At 44.7% G+C, this 17479-nt stretch overlaps 1 protein-coding gene across 6 annotated transcripts in view; it reads right to left on the bottom strand.

Moving 5' to 3' along the window:
* Positions 1-17479, bottom strand: part of LOC147028576 (uncharacterized) — a 53680-nt gene that overhangs the window by 19607 nt on the left and 16594 nt on the right. For 3 of the 6 annotated variants that reach the window (XM_085879122.1, XM_085879116.1, XM_085879118.1), the window contains exons 2-5: positions 15893-16162; positions 15728-15805; positions 15013-15079; positions 14036-14460 (exon numbers count right to left, since the gene is read on the bottom strand). In XM_085879122.1, the coding sequence (XP_085735248.1) occupies positions 14036-14460; positions 15013-15079; positions 15728-15805; positions 15893-16162 (840 nt within the window). The remainder of the gene's footprint in view (positions 1-14035; positions 14461-15012; positions 15080-15727; positions 15806-15892; positions 16163-17479) is intronic. The other 3 variants (XM_085879117.1, XM_085879119.1, XM_085879121.1) reach the window with 3 other exon arrangements.

Here is a 17479-nt window from a genome sequence, read left to right as displayed (position 1 = left end):
TTAAACTGTATTTTTATTTGTTTTGAGCAAGGAACGGATTTTATTTAAAGTGGGTTTATGCAATTGCTTCGATGGTCGGAGTAAGTTGGATGGAATGTGCAAGGATTTTTTTTCAAAGATGGACAGCAGAGAGGTTTTGAAGGTTGATGGATGGATGGATTAATTTGTATACGGTATTCATTTTCAAACTGTTAGTAGCAGTCATTGCATTGTACGAGATGGCTTGGTCAACATCTCAGATCTATCGATTTACAAACAGCAGGAGGGTTGGGTGATAGTACCTTCATCAGAAGGTATTTGGTCACCATAATTACACCAAGATTAATACTGCTGCCACACTAATTTACAAGCCAATTCAAAAGATGCAGCTGAACTTCTAACCATCTACATAATACATATGCATGAGGAAAATGGGATTGAGATATATTGGGTGGGTTGTGGAGGACTAAGAGAAAAAAAGGTGCTTGCTCGTCTGGCTCACAAAAGTGGCCATACGAGCAAAAGGGGGATGTAGAAGATGTGCTGCCTTTTTTGGCTGTTTGTTGCATCATTGGTTGGGGCATGGCTGTGCCGCCGATGCGGTGCCCCTAGTTACGGGCTGAGTCGGCCCTCTGGGTTTGGTTTGGTGGTCAATGGGATTTGAGCTCAGGACTCTGGGATCCCAGGCCACCACTCTAAGTGATAAGCCAACACTAGATTGTAATATTGGTAAAATGTCTGTAAAATCAATGGACCTATGTACATGAAGATTAACTCTTGTGCTAACAAAGGTTGTGAAAGAATTTGACTCGTAGGTCAAACAAGTGTGACCAGACCCAGCTGCGGAGGACCATCGCAGCGTCCGGCCCGGCGACTGGGTGGACAACGGGGTATTCAGGTGGAGGGGCGTCCTGAAGACACGTTGGACCAGACCCTTCCAGGTATTCCTGGTTACCCACATCGCTGTCAAGTGAGAAGGGAAGCCAATCATGGACTCACGCATGTCTTTGCAAGAGTATACACAAAGTCGAAAAGAGAAAAAAAAAGTAAATCTGCAAGTTGGAAAAAAAAAAAAAATGTTACTGAAGGTTCATGACAGATTTAGCAGTGCTTTTGATTTGCATGTGCATAATCGTGATAATATGGACAATAACAGATAGTGAGGGCATTATGGGAATGTCAGAGAGCAGAATGTTTTGGTAGGTCGACAGTAGGGGAAACAAGGAATGGGTTGTGACAGGGTACGCAGGGCAGAAGAAGGTAAACATTTGGACCAATTGCATGAGAAAGGCGCGTATGGGAAAAACTTATGGGACCCTTACATATAATTATGCACCTCGTGTGACACGGGATGAAGGGGACAGAGGCACTGTACGCCTGAAACGAGGCAGAGTGTTACATGAAGGGATAAGTGGGACAAGAATAGATACTGTACAAGGATACGAACGAGTAATCTCGTAGAACCCCATACTTCATTAAATGGTATATTTCTATGATCTAGCAGGACATAAAACGAAGGAAGCTGCAAAATATCATGATTACAATCCAGGGTGGAAGTTCGGAACATGGTTGCAAGGATTGTTGAGGTTGGGGGTTAACGCTATTCTCAGATTCCTATTGACAGGATTGGCCATATTGATTGGAATATTAATCATATTATCTCTAATCAAAGCAACCATTATGGCTGGCTTGCGAAAGTGTGTTACAGGATGGAATACAAAGACAATGCTCAAGAAGCCCGAAGCCATACCCGAACCCGAGATGGCCCTATGAGCAAGAAAAGGGAAAAGGACACTTCAATAAATGGGATAATTTTCCTGGGTTCCCCACAACAGTGCCCAACTGTGTCTGCGGACGTCCTCCTGCAGTTGGGTTACTTTCATTAGGAGGTTGGTGGCAGGATTTGCACTCCGGCCACCATAAAACCCTTCATTCCGCAAAACTCAAAAACGCAAAAAAAAAAATCTGAAAACCCACTCCGTGGGAGTGAAGCTTCCCTTCGCAGGGCAGCTCACCGGATGACGAGATTGGGACAAAGCCTTTGGGACCCCCGATCTTTGATGATAGGAGGGAAACCACGGGGTAACATCCCTGGGTCAGATTGTGGGAGAGTGTGTCGGAGTGGTGCTGAGGTGTCGTCCACCAGACGGCTGTCTCCTTGGGTTAACCTGAGGTGGTCCCTTCAGGTGGTTGCCTGGAATGTCCGATCCCTAAGAGAGGATGATCACCTGTCTTATCATCTGAGCTCAAGCGTTTGGACATTGGTATTGCAGCACTCTGAGGTTCGGAGACCGGATTGCGGCGAGATAATGGTGGGTGGTTACACCTACTATTGGTCTGGTCGCTCTGATGGTTACCATACCCAAGGAGTTGCTGTAGCTGTGTCCAATAAGCTGACCCCAATGATAATTGAGGTAACACCGGTCAACGAGCATATTATGAGATTAAGGATTCGTCACTCCTTAGGTGTCATTTCCCTGGTCTCTGTTTATGCTCCGACTGAGGCGAGTGATCTCACCGTGAAGGATGCATTATACGCCACACTCGAGTCTGTGGTTGATCAGTGCCCCAGACGAGATACACTTCTAGTCTTGGGGGATTTCAATGCATCGACTGGAACTGATAGGGATGGTTATGAGGTGTTTGTTGGTCCCCATGGGTCAGGAACTATGAACCAGAATAGCACCAAGTTCCTTGACTTTGCAAGAAGTCATGGACTTAGGGTGGCTGGTTCATGGTTTCAGCGCCCACAAGCTCATCGCTGGACTTGGTATTCCAACGCTGGCAGTGTGGCAAAGGAGATTGACCATGTCCTCATTGACGGTCGTTGGAGGATGATCCAGAACTGCAGGGTCTACCGGAGTGCTCAGTTCCTCAATACTGACCACAGGCTTGTTGTAGCAACTCTAAAGCTGCACCTTAAATCCTGGAGAATGGTACCATCCCAGCCTAGGCTGGATGTTGGCAAGCTCAGGGATGAGAGTGCAGCTGAGGAGTTTGCGGACAGGCTGAGTGGACACTTGGGGGGGGGGGTCTGGGTGCTTTGGGGGGTCCTGAAGAGTTGTGGAGCGCCTTCAAGACCACCGTCCTTGATGTTGCCGGTGGATGCCTTGGAGCTCACCGCAGGGCAAAGAAGAATTTTGTCTCTCAAGGGACACTGGATACCATTGACCAGAGTCGCAGGGCCAGGCTGAATGGCAGAGCTGAGCTGTTCAGGGTGCTGAGGCGTAAAACTGTACGTGCACTGAGGGTGGACAAGGAGGCCTATGTGCGAGGAATCTGTGAGTTGGTAGAGCATCACCTGTGGACAGGTGATTCTCGTCCCGCTTACAGGGGAATTCGTGCATTGCGTTCATCCAAGCCCATCCCTCGGAGCAATGCAGTTCGAGCGGAGAGTGGTAGGCTCTTGACAGAGGAGTCTGAAGTGAAGGCCCGCTGGGCCGGTTACTTTGAGCAGTTGTACCAGGCTGATCCCCCAGCTGTTGAGTTGGACGTCAAGGGTGTTACAATCCCTGTTGCTGACCCTCGAATCAACTGTGGTCCACCTTCGCTTGGGGAAACACGGGCTGCGGTGAACCAGTTGAAACAGGGCAAAGCTCCAGGGATCTGTGGCATCCATGCTGAACTTCTCAAGGCTGGTGGAAATGCTGTACTCGTGTCGTTGCATGCATTTTTGTGCTCTGCCTGGAACACAGGCATCATCCCAACTGACTGGAAGAGGGGCCTTGTTGTCCCTCTCTGGAAAGGGAAGGGTGATCGCCAAGACTGCAACAACTACCGAGGGGTGACGCTGCTCTCAGTGCCGGGCAAGGTCTTTGCTCTGATAATTCTTGATAGGGTTCGCCACCATCTGCTTGAGCAGTCAGGCTTTACACCAAAGAGGTCAACGATTGACCGTATCCTTGCCCTTCGTGTCCTCACCGAATGCAGACGAGAGTTTCGGCAGGGGCTGCTTGCAGCCTATGTTGATCTCTGTAAAGCGTTCGATTCAGTGAATCGGGATGTCCTCTGGAGGATTCTTGGTCTTCGTGGGGTGCCACCAAAACTGATCGATCTGATGTCTGAACTCTACTCTGGTACTGAGAGAGTGCTGTGAAGTGTGGTGGTACCATCTCTGACTTATTTCCAGTTGTTACTGGAGTTCGTCAGGGATGTGTACTTGCCCCCACACTTTTCAGCACTTGTATGGACTGGATTCTAGGGAGGATGTCGGAGAGATCAAGTTGCGGTGTGTCATTTGGGAATGTCAAGATCTCGGACCTTGACTTTGCAGATGATGCAGTCATCTTTGCGGAGACTTTAGACATCCTTTTGGGGGCCCTCGAGGTGCTGAATGAGGAGTCGGAGCCGCTGGGATTACGGGTTTCTTGGGTCAAAACTAAGATCCAGGCTTTCGGTGACATCTTGGATGCTGCTGTCCTGTCTGTGTCTGTTTGTGGTGAGGATGTTGAGGTCGTGGAGAGATTCACTTACCTTGGCAGCGATATTCATGTCTCTGCTGGCTGCGAGTCAGAGGTCAATAGACGTCTGGGTCGGGCCTGGGGAGTCATGGATTCACTGGATCATGGGGTGTGGCGCTGCCGGTACCTGTGCGGGAGGACGAAAGTCCGAGTCTTCAGGTCCTTGGTACTTCCAGTCTTGATCTATGGATGCGAGACTTGGACTCTGACCAAGGATCTGAGACGGACACTTAATTCCTTTGGTACCAGGTCTCTTCGGAGAATTCTTGGCCATCGCTGGTCGGATTTTGTGTCCAACGAGCGGTTGCTGAGAGAAACTCGGATGAGATTTGTTACCTGCATAGTCCGTGAGCGTCAGTTGCGGCTGTATGGACATGTGGCTCGTTTTCCTGACGCTGATCCTGCCCACCAGATTCTCTCAGCGAGGGAGTCTCATGAGTGGAGGAGGCCAGTGGGCCGACCACATTCCTCGTGGTTGCAGCAGGTTGACCATCATCTCAAGGAGATGGGGATGGGCCTGGCATCTGCCTGGGGGATGGCCAGACGGAGGCCCCTGGAGTACCAGCGGAAAGTGGACACAGTGACGCGCTGTTCTGGCACATGCTCCCATACCTGACCTGACCTGTTCCCCACAACCACTTGTAAACCCCCCTCTTCCCCTACATCACTTGCCTGTAATGTGTACTTCTATGTGCCGAATACCTGCGATTTATGATTCGTATATGTGTGTGTATTATATATATATATATATATATATATATATATATATATATATATATATATATATATATATATATATATATATATATATATATATATATATATATATAATTTGAGAAAGACGAAAATGTTAAAATGGAATTTGAAATGGTTGTGCACCAAATGCTCATGGGTTTGGACCAGTTTTTGGATGAAGATTTTTACTGAGATTTGTTAAACAGAAAAGTTGGCATGTGATTCCATCTTTGTGGGGCGGCTTGCCCTCTTCCTGGGTGAGAAGGGTGCAGGTGGAGCCCTTCAACCGCCATGGGGACCATCTGGCGCTACCCCAAAGGATAGACTCCTCCCAAGGAGCTGGATCATCTGCTGGCCTGAATCAAGAAGATGCTTGGTTGTGATTTAATAAAATTTTCTTAAAGTAACATTAGGAGGGAGACATCAGGAATCGTACCTTTTTCTATTAGCTTTGCTCTTCCAAGTCATTATATGTTTTTGCAGGCTTGGTGTTAATCAAACTATATACTCTTGGCTGGCTGCTTGGGAAAAGGACAATTGGAACAGTCTATGTAGAAAATATGATTTCATTAACCTTGCGTAATCCAGAGGAGTGCTATGGGAGAAGGGCTAGGGAGTGAACCATTTCCTCTTATCTCTACTTATGTTTCACCATTCTTGTAATGAAATGAGCCAACTGCTTCAGTTGAAAGGACAAATTGAGAGATAAACATTTGTCCAAACATAAAACTGAGCACATAAGGGGGGTGATAAAACAGTCTTACAGTGACGGCTCCCTACGAGCATATTGTTACAGATTCAGCGGTGGCGGGGCTCTCACCAGACTCTTGACCCCAGTGTTAAGGATTCGGACAAGTGATGTCAATCACCCCACTCTTGACAGCCAAATGTTGAAGATTCGGCGTCACTTAACAGCACCGCCGTCTCCGGGGTTATAACGCCGGCTGGTTCGGTACAATTCTCAGGTTACGCGCCTCAGATCATGGTACCAAAATACACCTGTGCCTTGCCAGCTGGGGGAATAGACCCCGGTTACAGACTAGATTTGTCAGAGACCGAGTGGAGTCTCAGTCTGTAACCATTTTGGTTTTATATCCAAATCGAGCGGATCGTTCCTCAGCGCGGCACGAATAAATTCAAGGCGGCAAATATCTTATAACTCAGCCAGATTTATTGGGGACACAACACAAGCAAAGCATTCATGACAATGTTATAATTAATCTATAACCCGTTCTTAACTAGGGAGCTATGGATTACGGGTTTCGAAAGGATCCTGAGCGAGATCAATCTTAGACAACATGCAGACAAGACAGAGTACTTGGTGATGCTTCATGAACGAGAGAAAAAGTGTCGAAGGCACGAATGTGGCTTGTGACAAGCCGATGTCCATAGATTTGAGCGCCCGGCTCGAGCATGCAGCGTGGTAAAATGGCGGAGTCATCCTTTTTCTTCTCCCGGCACCGCTTGCGCACACAGCCTCGGCACGTCCAGACCTCGTGAGGTCGCCGGCCCAAGACGAAAGATCTACGATATGCTCCAGCTGGCTTTTCACAAGGTCCAGCATACAAGTCCAGGCCTGGTCTGTTCACCAGACAAGGCCAAATCTGGGTGTTAGCTCTGCAGGCGGATCGACGGGATTTCAAGATGTGTTGAAACGTGTAGTCAGTAGGGACAGTCAGAGGCTCCATCACTGGGCTCCGGATGAACCTTTCAAGGACCTCCTCATAAAAGTCGATCGCAGACTCCCACTAGTCGTTTCTCCTGCCTCCTTCACGAAAGCCGATCCCAGACTCTACAAAGCAGGCAGTCACTCTTACTACCGATCGCCCGTATCGTGGCTCAGGCAGTTCCTCTCGCTGCCTTTCCGGCGCTCGCTCACCTCGAAACAGACTGCTACTCAGAGTGCTGGGCGGAGACTATTGTCCGGAGAGGGGAAGGAAGAACCTCCCGGTACACCATCACTGCACGAACAAATAACAGCCTGGTACACCTCCCGACACATGTAACGTCCAATTACCGAACAACTGGCTTAACATGCATTTAATGGGGGATCTGGGCTAATCCTATATTTAACACACAAAGGGCCATTTCTGCAACAATATGTTCCTGGTGTTTGCCATGCTCCGTGTACACGTACCTTGGTGGATAATAAACAGCTTTCTCTCAAGTACATCTGCCTTCATACCTTAGTGAAGGGTGATTGACGTTTACAATACACACACACACACACACACACACACACACACACACATTAATCCAATTACAATTGCACCGCATGGTCACATTGGCAGATACCCAGGATCTCGTCACAGATGAGACAAGCACTTTGACCTCACAGCAGGTTCAGACAATTGCTTTCTAAATGACAAAATGAAGCAGCATTTGCAAACATGATGAAAGTGGATAGTTGAAAAAGCAGCCCATACCACCAATCCACATTAAAATGTGGACAATTGATCACAGCCACATACAAACTTCAAAAGTACGCATTAATGGACAAGTCCAGTGCAGATTCCCACACTTGCTGAACAGTCTGTAAGGAAGGTGCAACAGCAGCACAAAATTAAGTCGACTGATGTTTGCATTTATCAATTTTTTTATTGTTTGCACGAGTCATGCTCATGGAAGAATGAGGTGGAAATGATAATGGGACAATCAAGGGAAATGAATGAACTTTACGAGGAAGAAAAGAAATACGGAAAGTCGCAAGGTTGGGCGAGGAAAGGTGAATGGAGGCAATAAAGATCATGGGTCAGAATTGGGGATGGTGGTACACTGCTTGCTTGAGCCAGGAATTAAAAAGATAGAACAGCATCTGTGCAATTCCATATATGGGGAAAGCAAGGAACAAAAAAGGTATGCAGACAAACTTCCCAAAGCCAGGCTAACAAGGAAGAGGTGACTGAAAGAACACAAACATCCTGGAGTTTTTCAGGGTTGGACGTCTGAACATCAGGAGCAAGACTGGAGAATCCATTTGAGGATAGATTCCAAATAAATAAATAAAAATGACACGGACGCACGCACACATGACAAAGGGTCACTGCTACATCATATGATCATATAGCATGTGGTAAAGTTTCAATTTCCTCTGCTGAATGGTTTGACGTACACTCTTAAAATGCAGACATGACATACATACACTATGGATCGCTAAACCTTGCTTTGCTTCGAGAACGGTGGGCAATAAGTTTGATCCAAAGGTGAGTGGGGTGGTCATGCTTGTTGGTGGATGTGTTGATATTCAAGGTGAGATATGCACAATTTAATGCATCATATAATAGAATGTGTGACGAGTTGTAACTGTCATACTTTAAATCCCCGAACAAGTGGAGTCCGATTAGCAATGTTGCATTGATGGGTTGACCAACTGCAGGGACAACTGAAAATGTGGATCTACCATGTGTAGGTAATCTACTGATGTGGATCCATGATTAAGGTTGTGAATCCACAGTTCAGAGATTCTGGGCTTAAAGGATCAAAGTCAAAACCTCAAGGAAGAAGGTGCCCAGCTGATCCGTGCAGTCAGGAAACCATTCAATTACTTACAGGTCAAGATTCATGCTTTAGGGAAGGGAACCATGTTTTAAGATTTACAATTGAAATAAAGTTGAATATAGGATGTTGTGAAATTAACATCGTTTACAGCAATCCTTCGAGTTATTTTATATTTTAGGAACAGACGATATTGTACAAGTGCCATATGTGCACTCCTGCACTTCTGGGCAGACTGCATCCAGACATCATACAAATTATTTTTAAAATGTGTCGCGCAGCATCGCTCCAGGTGGGAAAGGATGTTACAATTCCCCACTTTTTACAGTGTTCCTGGCCACATGCTCCAGTGCAGCAAGAGGTATTTTGAATTACATATTTGAACTAGAAGGGCACTCAGTTGAGTGCATACTCCACCATGCAATGCATAATCCACGAGAACATATCTGGCCCAACACATTTTTGAAATATCATGCGATAGTGCTGTATCGTTTTTTTGCCCCATCTCCCAACATTGAATCATCACATTAAAAAAAAAAAGAACAAAAAAGAACAATTCTCGTATCTTGATCCAGATTTGAATCTTCACCAAAACAGAATACATTCGGTCTTGCCTCCCACCCCAAAAAAAGTGTCCACCAAGTTTTGTCCTTTTTGAGACATCATGCTAAATCATCGGTTTAGCCCCATCTCAATGGTGAAGAATCACTTAAATTGTAGTTGTCCGATCCAGATCTTCATTAAAATCGAATCAGTTCATCCTGGTCACACACCCAATCTGCCCACAACTTGTTCAGATATCCTGCACACAGCCAAACAATGACAAAGCGGTGAAAACTTTTCACCTTCGGTGGCAGAGGTAATGATTAATTAAAAACATCCCCCTGGCCACTCCTGGAGGGGGAAGGTGCTTCTCATATCTATCTGCAAATGACATTTAATGTCTGCTTATTTTAAGACTCAACATGGGAATGACTTTTATATTAAACATTTTAATCCCGAGGAGCCATATCTGCAACAATGGAAATGTATAGATGAGCTAATACCACGAGTCACTTCGCTGATGGGAGTACGAGGAAGTGGGGGGGGGGGGGAGGGAAAGCAGTGCGAGGCGAGAGGAAGGGAAGGCAGATATGCGGTGGAGTGTCAAGATTCATACTGTTTCATCAAAATGATTCTCCTTAGAATAACAGTGAAGATGCAAATGAAATAACATCTGAAATCCATTTTCTGCCGGTCATACTTATAAACATGGCCCAGAGACAAACACCACCCAGACATGTCCTGAGATGAACAGTCTAAACACGTGCAAGGAGGGTGCTGCACTGTATTGGGAGGGGGTAGAGCAAGGATGTGACAAAGAGGGATGGGGGAGGAGGTGTGGGTAGGGGAGTTAGCAAAGAATGTGTTCTGCTTTATGAAGACAGCAATTTTTCAGTAATCAGTAGATAGAGTCAGTGATTACCAACTACAGTACATACTGTATACAACCCAGAAACCTTGAGTAGCTTTCACCAAAAAACAATGTTGCATTTTATAGACATTTCAGTGAGATGTGCACAAGCTATTTTTATAAACAGCTGTGTGACGAGTTGGGGGGGGGGGGGGGAGAAGAACAAAAAAAAAAAATTGGCTCAGTAATTTAGAAAACGCGTTAATACGGCAAATGGCTCGGAAATCGGTTTATCAAATATATTTTGCTTTGAAATTCACAAACACACATACATATAACCTTTGTAAATCACACCCAATAACCATGCTCATGAAAGTCACAAGGGCAAAGGAAACCCTGATAAAACCTCCATAAGATACGGGATGAAACTTTGCCCGTACCAAAAATGACACGTCCACGGAGAGTCGCGACAAATCCAAATATACCCATACGAACCACGTCCGTGTGCTGCATACGTAACCATCTTGAAGTTACTGTCGACTGTACATCCCGATCAGGACATGTACGGCTATCGACTCTGGGGTGCTCATCAAGTGGCTCAAGCACTTCAACAGAACGTCCATCTTTCCAAGAGAACATTAATTGCCATTGATAAACTCATGCACCCAGAAATGCCCAAATTGGAGAAATGAATTATTTTTTTTTTTTTAAGGAGTTGGAAATGCTGCCAAGTTCAATTCTGGAGCTTAAATTTGGTAATTTAGCACAATTCAAGAGATTCAAGGTTGTTGCATGTGCAGACATGAAATAAAAGCACAAACTCTGGCATCTCCAGGCATTGATTAGCATCCCAATGTACCAAGCGATTCATAGATATGATGAACAGGGGTTGGATCGTGAGCAAGGAAAGTGAAAGAAAAAAAAAATGGTAATAGTAATAATAAACACAATCATTAATCATTGTGGCCTGTTCCAAATCAAGGTGCGGCTCAGGACAAAAACATGGCTTCAGACCCCTGCAAGGTAATCCAAGATATACCTTGAGACCCCATAGAGTGGTGGCTGAGGGTGCACCTGATAAAGGATACAATTAAATTACGCAGTTAATCATCTTCATAATGGGTGTTTAAATTAACCCAAACACCCAATTTCATTCATGCACATCATTGGAGTTAGAGTATGCATGCAGTTTCAGGCTGCTCAGTTTCATGGTTTTGGAGTTTATGGATGACAAATATATGAAAAAATAGCCCCAACCACACCTCACCAGTAAATGGAGGGAGTAATCAATGAGCTCTAACATAAACCCCAGGTAGCTAGGATTACAATGGACTCCAATGCTCTTCTTTCCAAAGAAAGCTGCATAAAGCAACATTGAAAGGCTCCCCAAGTTGAGCCCTTTGCGGTTGCAAACCCTTTCCAGAGTTCCTCCACAGACGTAAAGATGTTCACAAATGGTACATGCATGAGAATCCCAATGCTACATTCCAGGGAAATGAGGTCGTGAGAGAAGAGAATGAAGTTAGACCTTCCCAGTTTTTGATCGTGTCTCTGCTGTCCAGCTACAACTGAATTAAAAAAAATTTTTTTTTTTTTTTTTTTAAATAAAACATTTGTGCTCCGTTCCTTTTTATTTATACATGTTGGGTTCTGACAAATTTACAAATATTATACATACACGTACATACGTTGCACAAAATATATTTGGCCAACCTCCACCACAATTCCTCCCCTCCCCCCACTCCCAGAGAAAGCAAGCATGGTCAAAGACTCCTATGCGTCTGTTGTGACATGTGGTGATGCACACCGGCACATGTTATTTAAATACATAAAAAAATTTAAAATGATAGATATATTGTGGCAGATATGGTCAGCGAGGATCACGCGGGGGTTTATCGGATTCTCCAACTAGCCAAAGATCCTGCAACCTGACAAATAAAGGGCAACTCCGTGGCATGGCAAGTTGCTAAGCAACCACAGACAAAGACATTCAATTTAAGCAGGTTTCAGCATCCAACTCCGCTTCACCTTTCCAGCAAATTAAAACCCCAGATGGAGTGCTGTGTTCTCAATTCTCCACCATTATTAATCAGATGGCTGAACAATGCTTCAAGTGGAACATTGGCCAATGACAAACCACAAAACAGTGGGCCTGAACTCAATCACGAGTAACACACATTGTTCTAACCAATGGAAGGTGACAATCAGGCAGTTAGAGAAACCAATGTCAACAACAAGCAGCGTCATAGCAGAAGAGCTCTTACTCCTGGCACAGAAGCCCAATCTTATGCAATCACTTGGTCAGTTTCTACAACACAGGTACCTCGGTCATCCCAGGGAGACAAGGTAGAGAAGAGAATTAAGTTCGAGGCATTTGTGGCCTCTCACCAGAAGCAAGGTGGCAGGCTTACGTCGGTCCCAATGAAAGAGGGGAAGAAATTGATCACACCAATTCGTGGACAGGTGTTTGTCAGGCTGCTCCTCCAACAGTTCTGAGCTGTTAGGGTTAGTGGAACATTGGCTGTTTGGTGGCAGCTGGTATTACCAATCTTCCTTTTAATATAATGGAACGTTTTCAAAATTATATTGTCATGCCCAGGGGGTTGACTGACCTGGATGGATAGCCAAACAGTTCTATCTTGGAGGCGAACACGAGACCCTTGGAGATTATGGTACGCATGCGGAACGGTAAGGGCTCACCAGATGCGTTCACCCGGACGGAGGACAAGGGTCTATACTCAAACCCACAAAGACAGACAAGCAATCTTAATTGGTGTTTGACAACAAAAATCAAAAGGGGATAATAAAACTTTGTGAACTAAACCAAATTTTGAGGCACCTCCAGACAGTTAAAAATGGACAAGGGGAAATATAGAACAAAATAAATATCCCTCCTTTATTCTGGCACTTCGGTTCGTGCCCAGAAGTGGTCTCTTGGGAGCTTGGGTGATCAAACCAGTGTCATCTGGCACTGCAAGCTCACAAAATGGCGTGCAGCCACTCTGGGCAGGAAGCATACGGGGGGGGGGGGGAGGGGGTAGTTCAAGCGGTAATATTAAACACCAGGGCTCAGAAACTGCCTAGCAGTCTTCAGGATCGAACTTGCCAACATCACTCTGCAAAATGGCTTCGCCTTCTTCCCCATTGGCCCAGTCTCACACAACCCAGCCGAACAGTCAATGGCAAGGATCTTGCTCCATCACACATGCAAATTCACCAACGAACAGGATTCAAACTGCCTTTTCCATAGTGTCAACGGTGGTCTGCCAGAGCCTCAGTCTCGATCGCATTCCTCACAGAGCCTCCCTTTAAATCCCAACCACTGATCCTTCCTCTATCCTTACAATCCATCATCCACCCCAGGGGTGTGGTTTCGCTGTTGTCATTCCTGAAGGTGAGATTTTCACCTCCTTGGAAATGTCCATCTCAGTTATTCAAAGGACGCGGTTCCTTTTTTCGGTCTTGAAATGCAAAAAAAAAATTAATAAAAGGAAAAGGTCATGGGGCAATCACATACTGGGAGAAATTAGCCTGAGACCCTACCTAATTTAACACAGAACCACCCCCCCCCTCCATGTGGTGACATGCAACACTTAAGCAGTTTCCCAACTTCATTTACATCGAGATGTCTCCCACACGTCCATGGACCCTACCACTCTAAGCAATCCTGCTTTTATCAAGTTCCTCCATCTACCCCACAAACAATACGTCATGATCAATAAAAATTTTCCCAAAATTCTAAAGTGAATTTTCAAAAGTGCGTCAACACATTGCCCAGAGGATGGTCTGAGTAGGGTACTCCCACCTGCTGGTGAATCTAAAGGCCAAATAAAAAAATAAAAACTGAAGTAGCAGCAGCTTGTGAAGTGCAACCAATAAGACCAGGAAAATCTAGAACTCCATTTACAAACTGTTCATTTAAGATGATCAAAGGCAATGATGAACTGAAGAAATGGTAAATAAAAGCACAAACCTGAAAACGGATTTCTCCTGGCAATTGGTTTGCAATGCCTTCATATTTCTCCAACAAATCCTTCTCCTTTAAGTCCTCAAGTTTCTCCACCACATCGAGTTTCTCCACCGAATCCTTCATGACATCCTCAGGTTTCTCCACCGAATCCTTCTTGACATCCTCAGGTTTCTCCGCCAGATCGAGTTTCTCCACCGAATCCTTCTTGACATCCTCAGGTTTCTCCGCCACATCGAGTTTCTCCACCGAATCCTTCTTGACATCCTCAGGTTTCTCCGCCGAATCCTTCTTTACATCCTCAGGTTTCTCCGCCACATCGAGTTTCTCCACCGAATCCATCTTTACATCCTCAGGTTTCTCTGCCGAATCCATCTTTACATCCTCAGGTTTCTCCGCATCACCCAGTGCGTCCACTGCACTATTATCTGCTTCAAAAAAAAAAAAAATCAATGTGGAATTGGAGAAGAAATTAGAGGCACTCTTGTATCCTTCCTTGCACCACTCCAACCCAACACCAAAGTTGGCCATTCAAGTGAATAAATTTTGAGCTTCTAAAATTAATCAGCTCCTTTGAACATTCAAACATGATTTGAAAGAAAAGGAGAAAAAAATAATAAAAAAAATAAAAACTCCAGGGGTGTACAAGCTAAAAATGAGCAAAAGGAGGTCAGCTGCTAAACTCGAACATATTTACTGTCCACAAACTGAAATTTAGAAAACACCACAGTCCAAAATCAATTTCAGACCTCCATTTTTAGTTTTAACCACAGATGACATTGAACAAGTGTTTGAAGTGGTATTATCCCTCTTTTGCTTCAAGCGATCAAATTCAGCCTGTTTCAATCACAAAAGTATGCGAAGTAATCGAAAACAGGTGGGTATCCCTTCAAAAGGAAAGGAAAGCTTGCACCAGGTTAAATAATAATAATAATAATAATGATTAAAAAATATATACACATTAAATTGCAAAGCTTCACCACCTTCTTTTGCCTTATTTTCTCCACTTGGCCGCGCTTGCGATTCACACTTTGTTGTCTCCTTCACAACCTAAAAAAAAAAAAATCACAATGGCCATTCACGTTCCGCAATTACAAGGCAAGAGGTCAGCAAGAACACCGCAATAGGATAAGCAGTCGAGCACATTCGAGAAGAGTTGCTCAGCATTCAACAAGCACACCCCATGGCATTTTATTAGAGCTGGTAAATGGTTCAATTTCCACACAATGGAAATGCGCCATCGATCGAGGAACACTTGTGCCCCCATTGCATACCACATCACCCATTTTCCACCATTCCATTAGCTGCTTGTTAACATTCCATTTTTTTTTTTTATCATTTATCTCCAAGCTGAGATTTATTAATAATAAATAAAAAACCTTGGCATTCAAAATACAAATAATGTGCTGGCAGATCTCGCACTCCACTGCCTTTTCAGTTCCTCAAACCAGAATTCAGGTTACGTACTGTACCGTTACAAGCACACTGGAAGAATCCCAACTGTGGACCAATTTTCACAAATTTGGAATTTCACCATTCCCACCACAAACAGAAAATTAAGGATTCCAATGTTGTTCACCCACTCTCACAAAAAAAAAAGAAAAAAAAAAAGAAAAAAGAATAATAAAAACCTTCAATATTACCCACAGGCCTACATCCCTCCATAATCAGATAGCTCCACCTGCCCATTCAGCACACCTCATTCTCCTCCACCTCCCAGTCAGTTTTACTCTCCTCACTTGAAATTTCAAGAAATCCAGTTCCTGCCTGTACACACTGAAAATAAATAAATAAAATGCTTAAAAAACTTCAACATAAAAATAATAATTACAGTAATATTTATGAACAAACACGAATACTTGCATCGTCTTTCTTCCCAGCATTTTCCTTTGATGGTGGAATGGAATCCAGGCGTTCAACATCTTGCTGCAGATTGGCATTTTGCATTCCACGTGACAATGTGGGGAACAATCGCGGCGTCAACGGGCTGTAAACAGCCAGCGTGCGTGGAAGTGAGGGCAGCACTGAACTCGAATTTGCAGCCCACCATGGTGCCACACCAAGCTTCCGCAGCTGAGCTAGTGTGCGTGGGCCAAGGGTGCACTGCGTGCCAGCTTCTCTCTTGGGACTGACCTTGAACAAATGGTCGCATTATTGGTGACAAACATTTCAAAGTTACCATGCACAAAGTAACATTTAAACCGCCTCCCCACATACTCATTTTTACTTCTATTCGAGTTTAATCTTGATGCTTGACGTCACACTGCCACAAGTTGGCATTTCATGCCTCAAAGTGGAAAATAAGTCAAGCCAATCTTTGGAACTTCCCAAGAATGAAATTTTTTAGTGCTTCAAGGCAGTGTTCTAGGCCTCAGATTCCAAATCTTCAGTGATCACTCTTGGAGGGGGGGGGGGGGAGTTCTCTGCAACTGCTTGGAGCGACAATTTTACCATAGGAGCAACTCATGTAGAACGTTTTGATGATAATTATGCGTTAGGTCACACGGTGTGGCAGCCATGTTGGATTGAGTAAAAGTCTTTCAAAATAAAATATACAATAATAATATTATCTCTTGAATAGATTCATAAACATGAAACTTCACAATGATCTGGTAGTGATGGGAATACAAGTTTTAAATTTCAACCTGGTCGGACGCATGGTCTGGCAACCAGAATTAAATTGCTGTGTTTGAGGAGAGAGCAGCAGCAGCAGCCAACATGCTAATCCTCTCCAGGTTCCTCCTGATGACATCTTTCTTTGTTTAGGTTCCTTCTGGTTACTCAAATGTATTTGTACATATTTGGTCTTCCATTTTATTTGAAGAGATTTTAATCCTATTCTGAATTGAATAAGAAACGTTATGGGTCAGGGTCAAGTGTCTGATCAAAGTGGGACGTCTCAGAACCCGGTCATCACTGCCAGCAGTTATAATAAAGTCTCATTAATTATGTAACACCAGCACAAACCACATAAAACTACAGTTAGGTCTGCAATCCAATTGCTCTTTGTCAGTCTCCACCCCCCCCCCCCAATCTGATTCTTTCCTCCATGTCACCACCATCCCAATCAAAAGCCATGATCTTTTCTACACCAGTTAAAACTCCCCCACCCCTTTCAGATTTTGATTCTGCATCCTTCTCATTCACCTCCAACACTCTTACTTGCATCCCTAGTTTGCCTGCCGGTCTTTCTCCCTCAGTCCTACTGGTGGCTATTACAAGCATTCTGACAATCATCGTGGGAGGAAATATATAAATAAAAAGGACCACCAACCTGTCGGCGATGGCAAAGTGATAACTCAGCTGCGTCTTGGGAGATTCAAATGATATTGAAGGTCTCGTTTCCACAACATCAAGCCGGGCAAGGTGTGAAGCCGGGCACCAGCATTCCATCAAGCTGCAGGTGAAAGCCTTGTAGGTGGACAGGAGTTCAGGTTCGCCAAGGAAGGA

This window comes from Eptatretus burgeri, chromosome 4, assembly GCF_056783735.1.
Source record: "Eptatretus burgeri isolate ZD-2024b chromosome 4, Ebu_testis_v1, whole genome shotgun sequence".
Classification (NCBI taxonomy): domain Eukaryota; kingdom Metazoa; phylum Chordata; class Myxini; order Myxiniformes; family Myxinidae; genus Eptatretus; species Eptatretus burgeri.
Note: the sequence above shows the minus strand (reverse complement) of the source record. Positions and strands in the feature narration are given on the sequence as shown.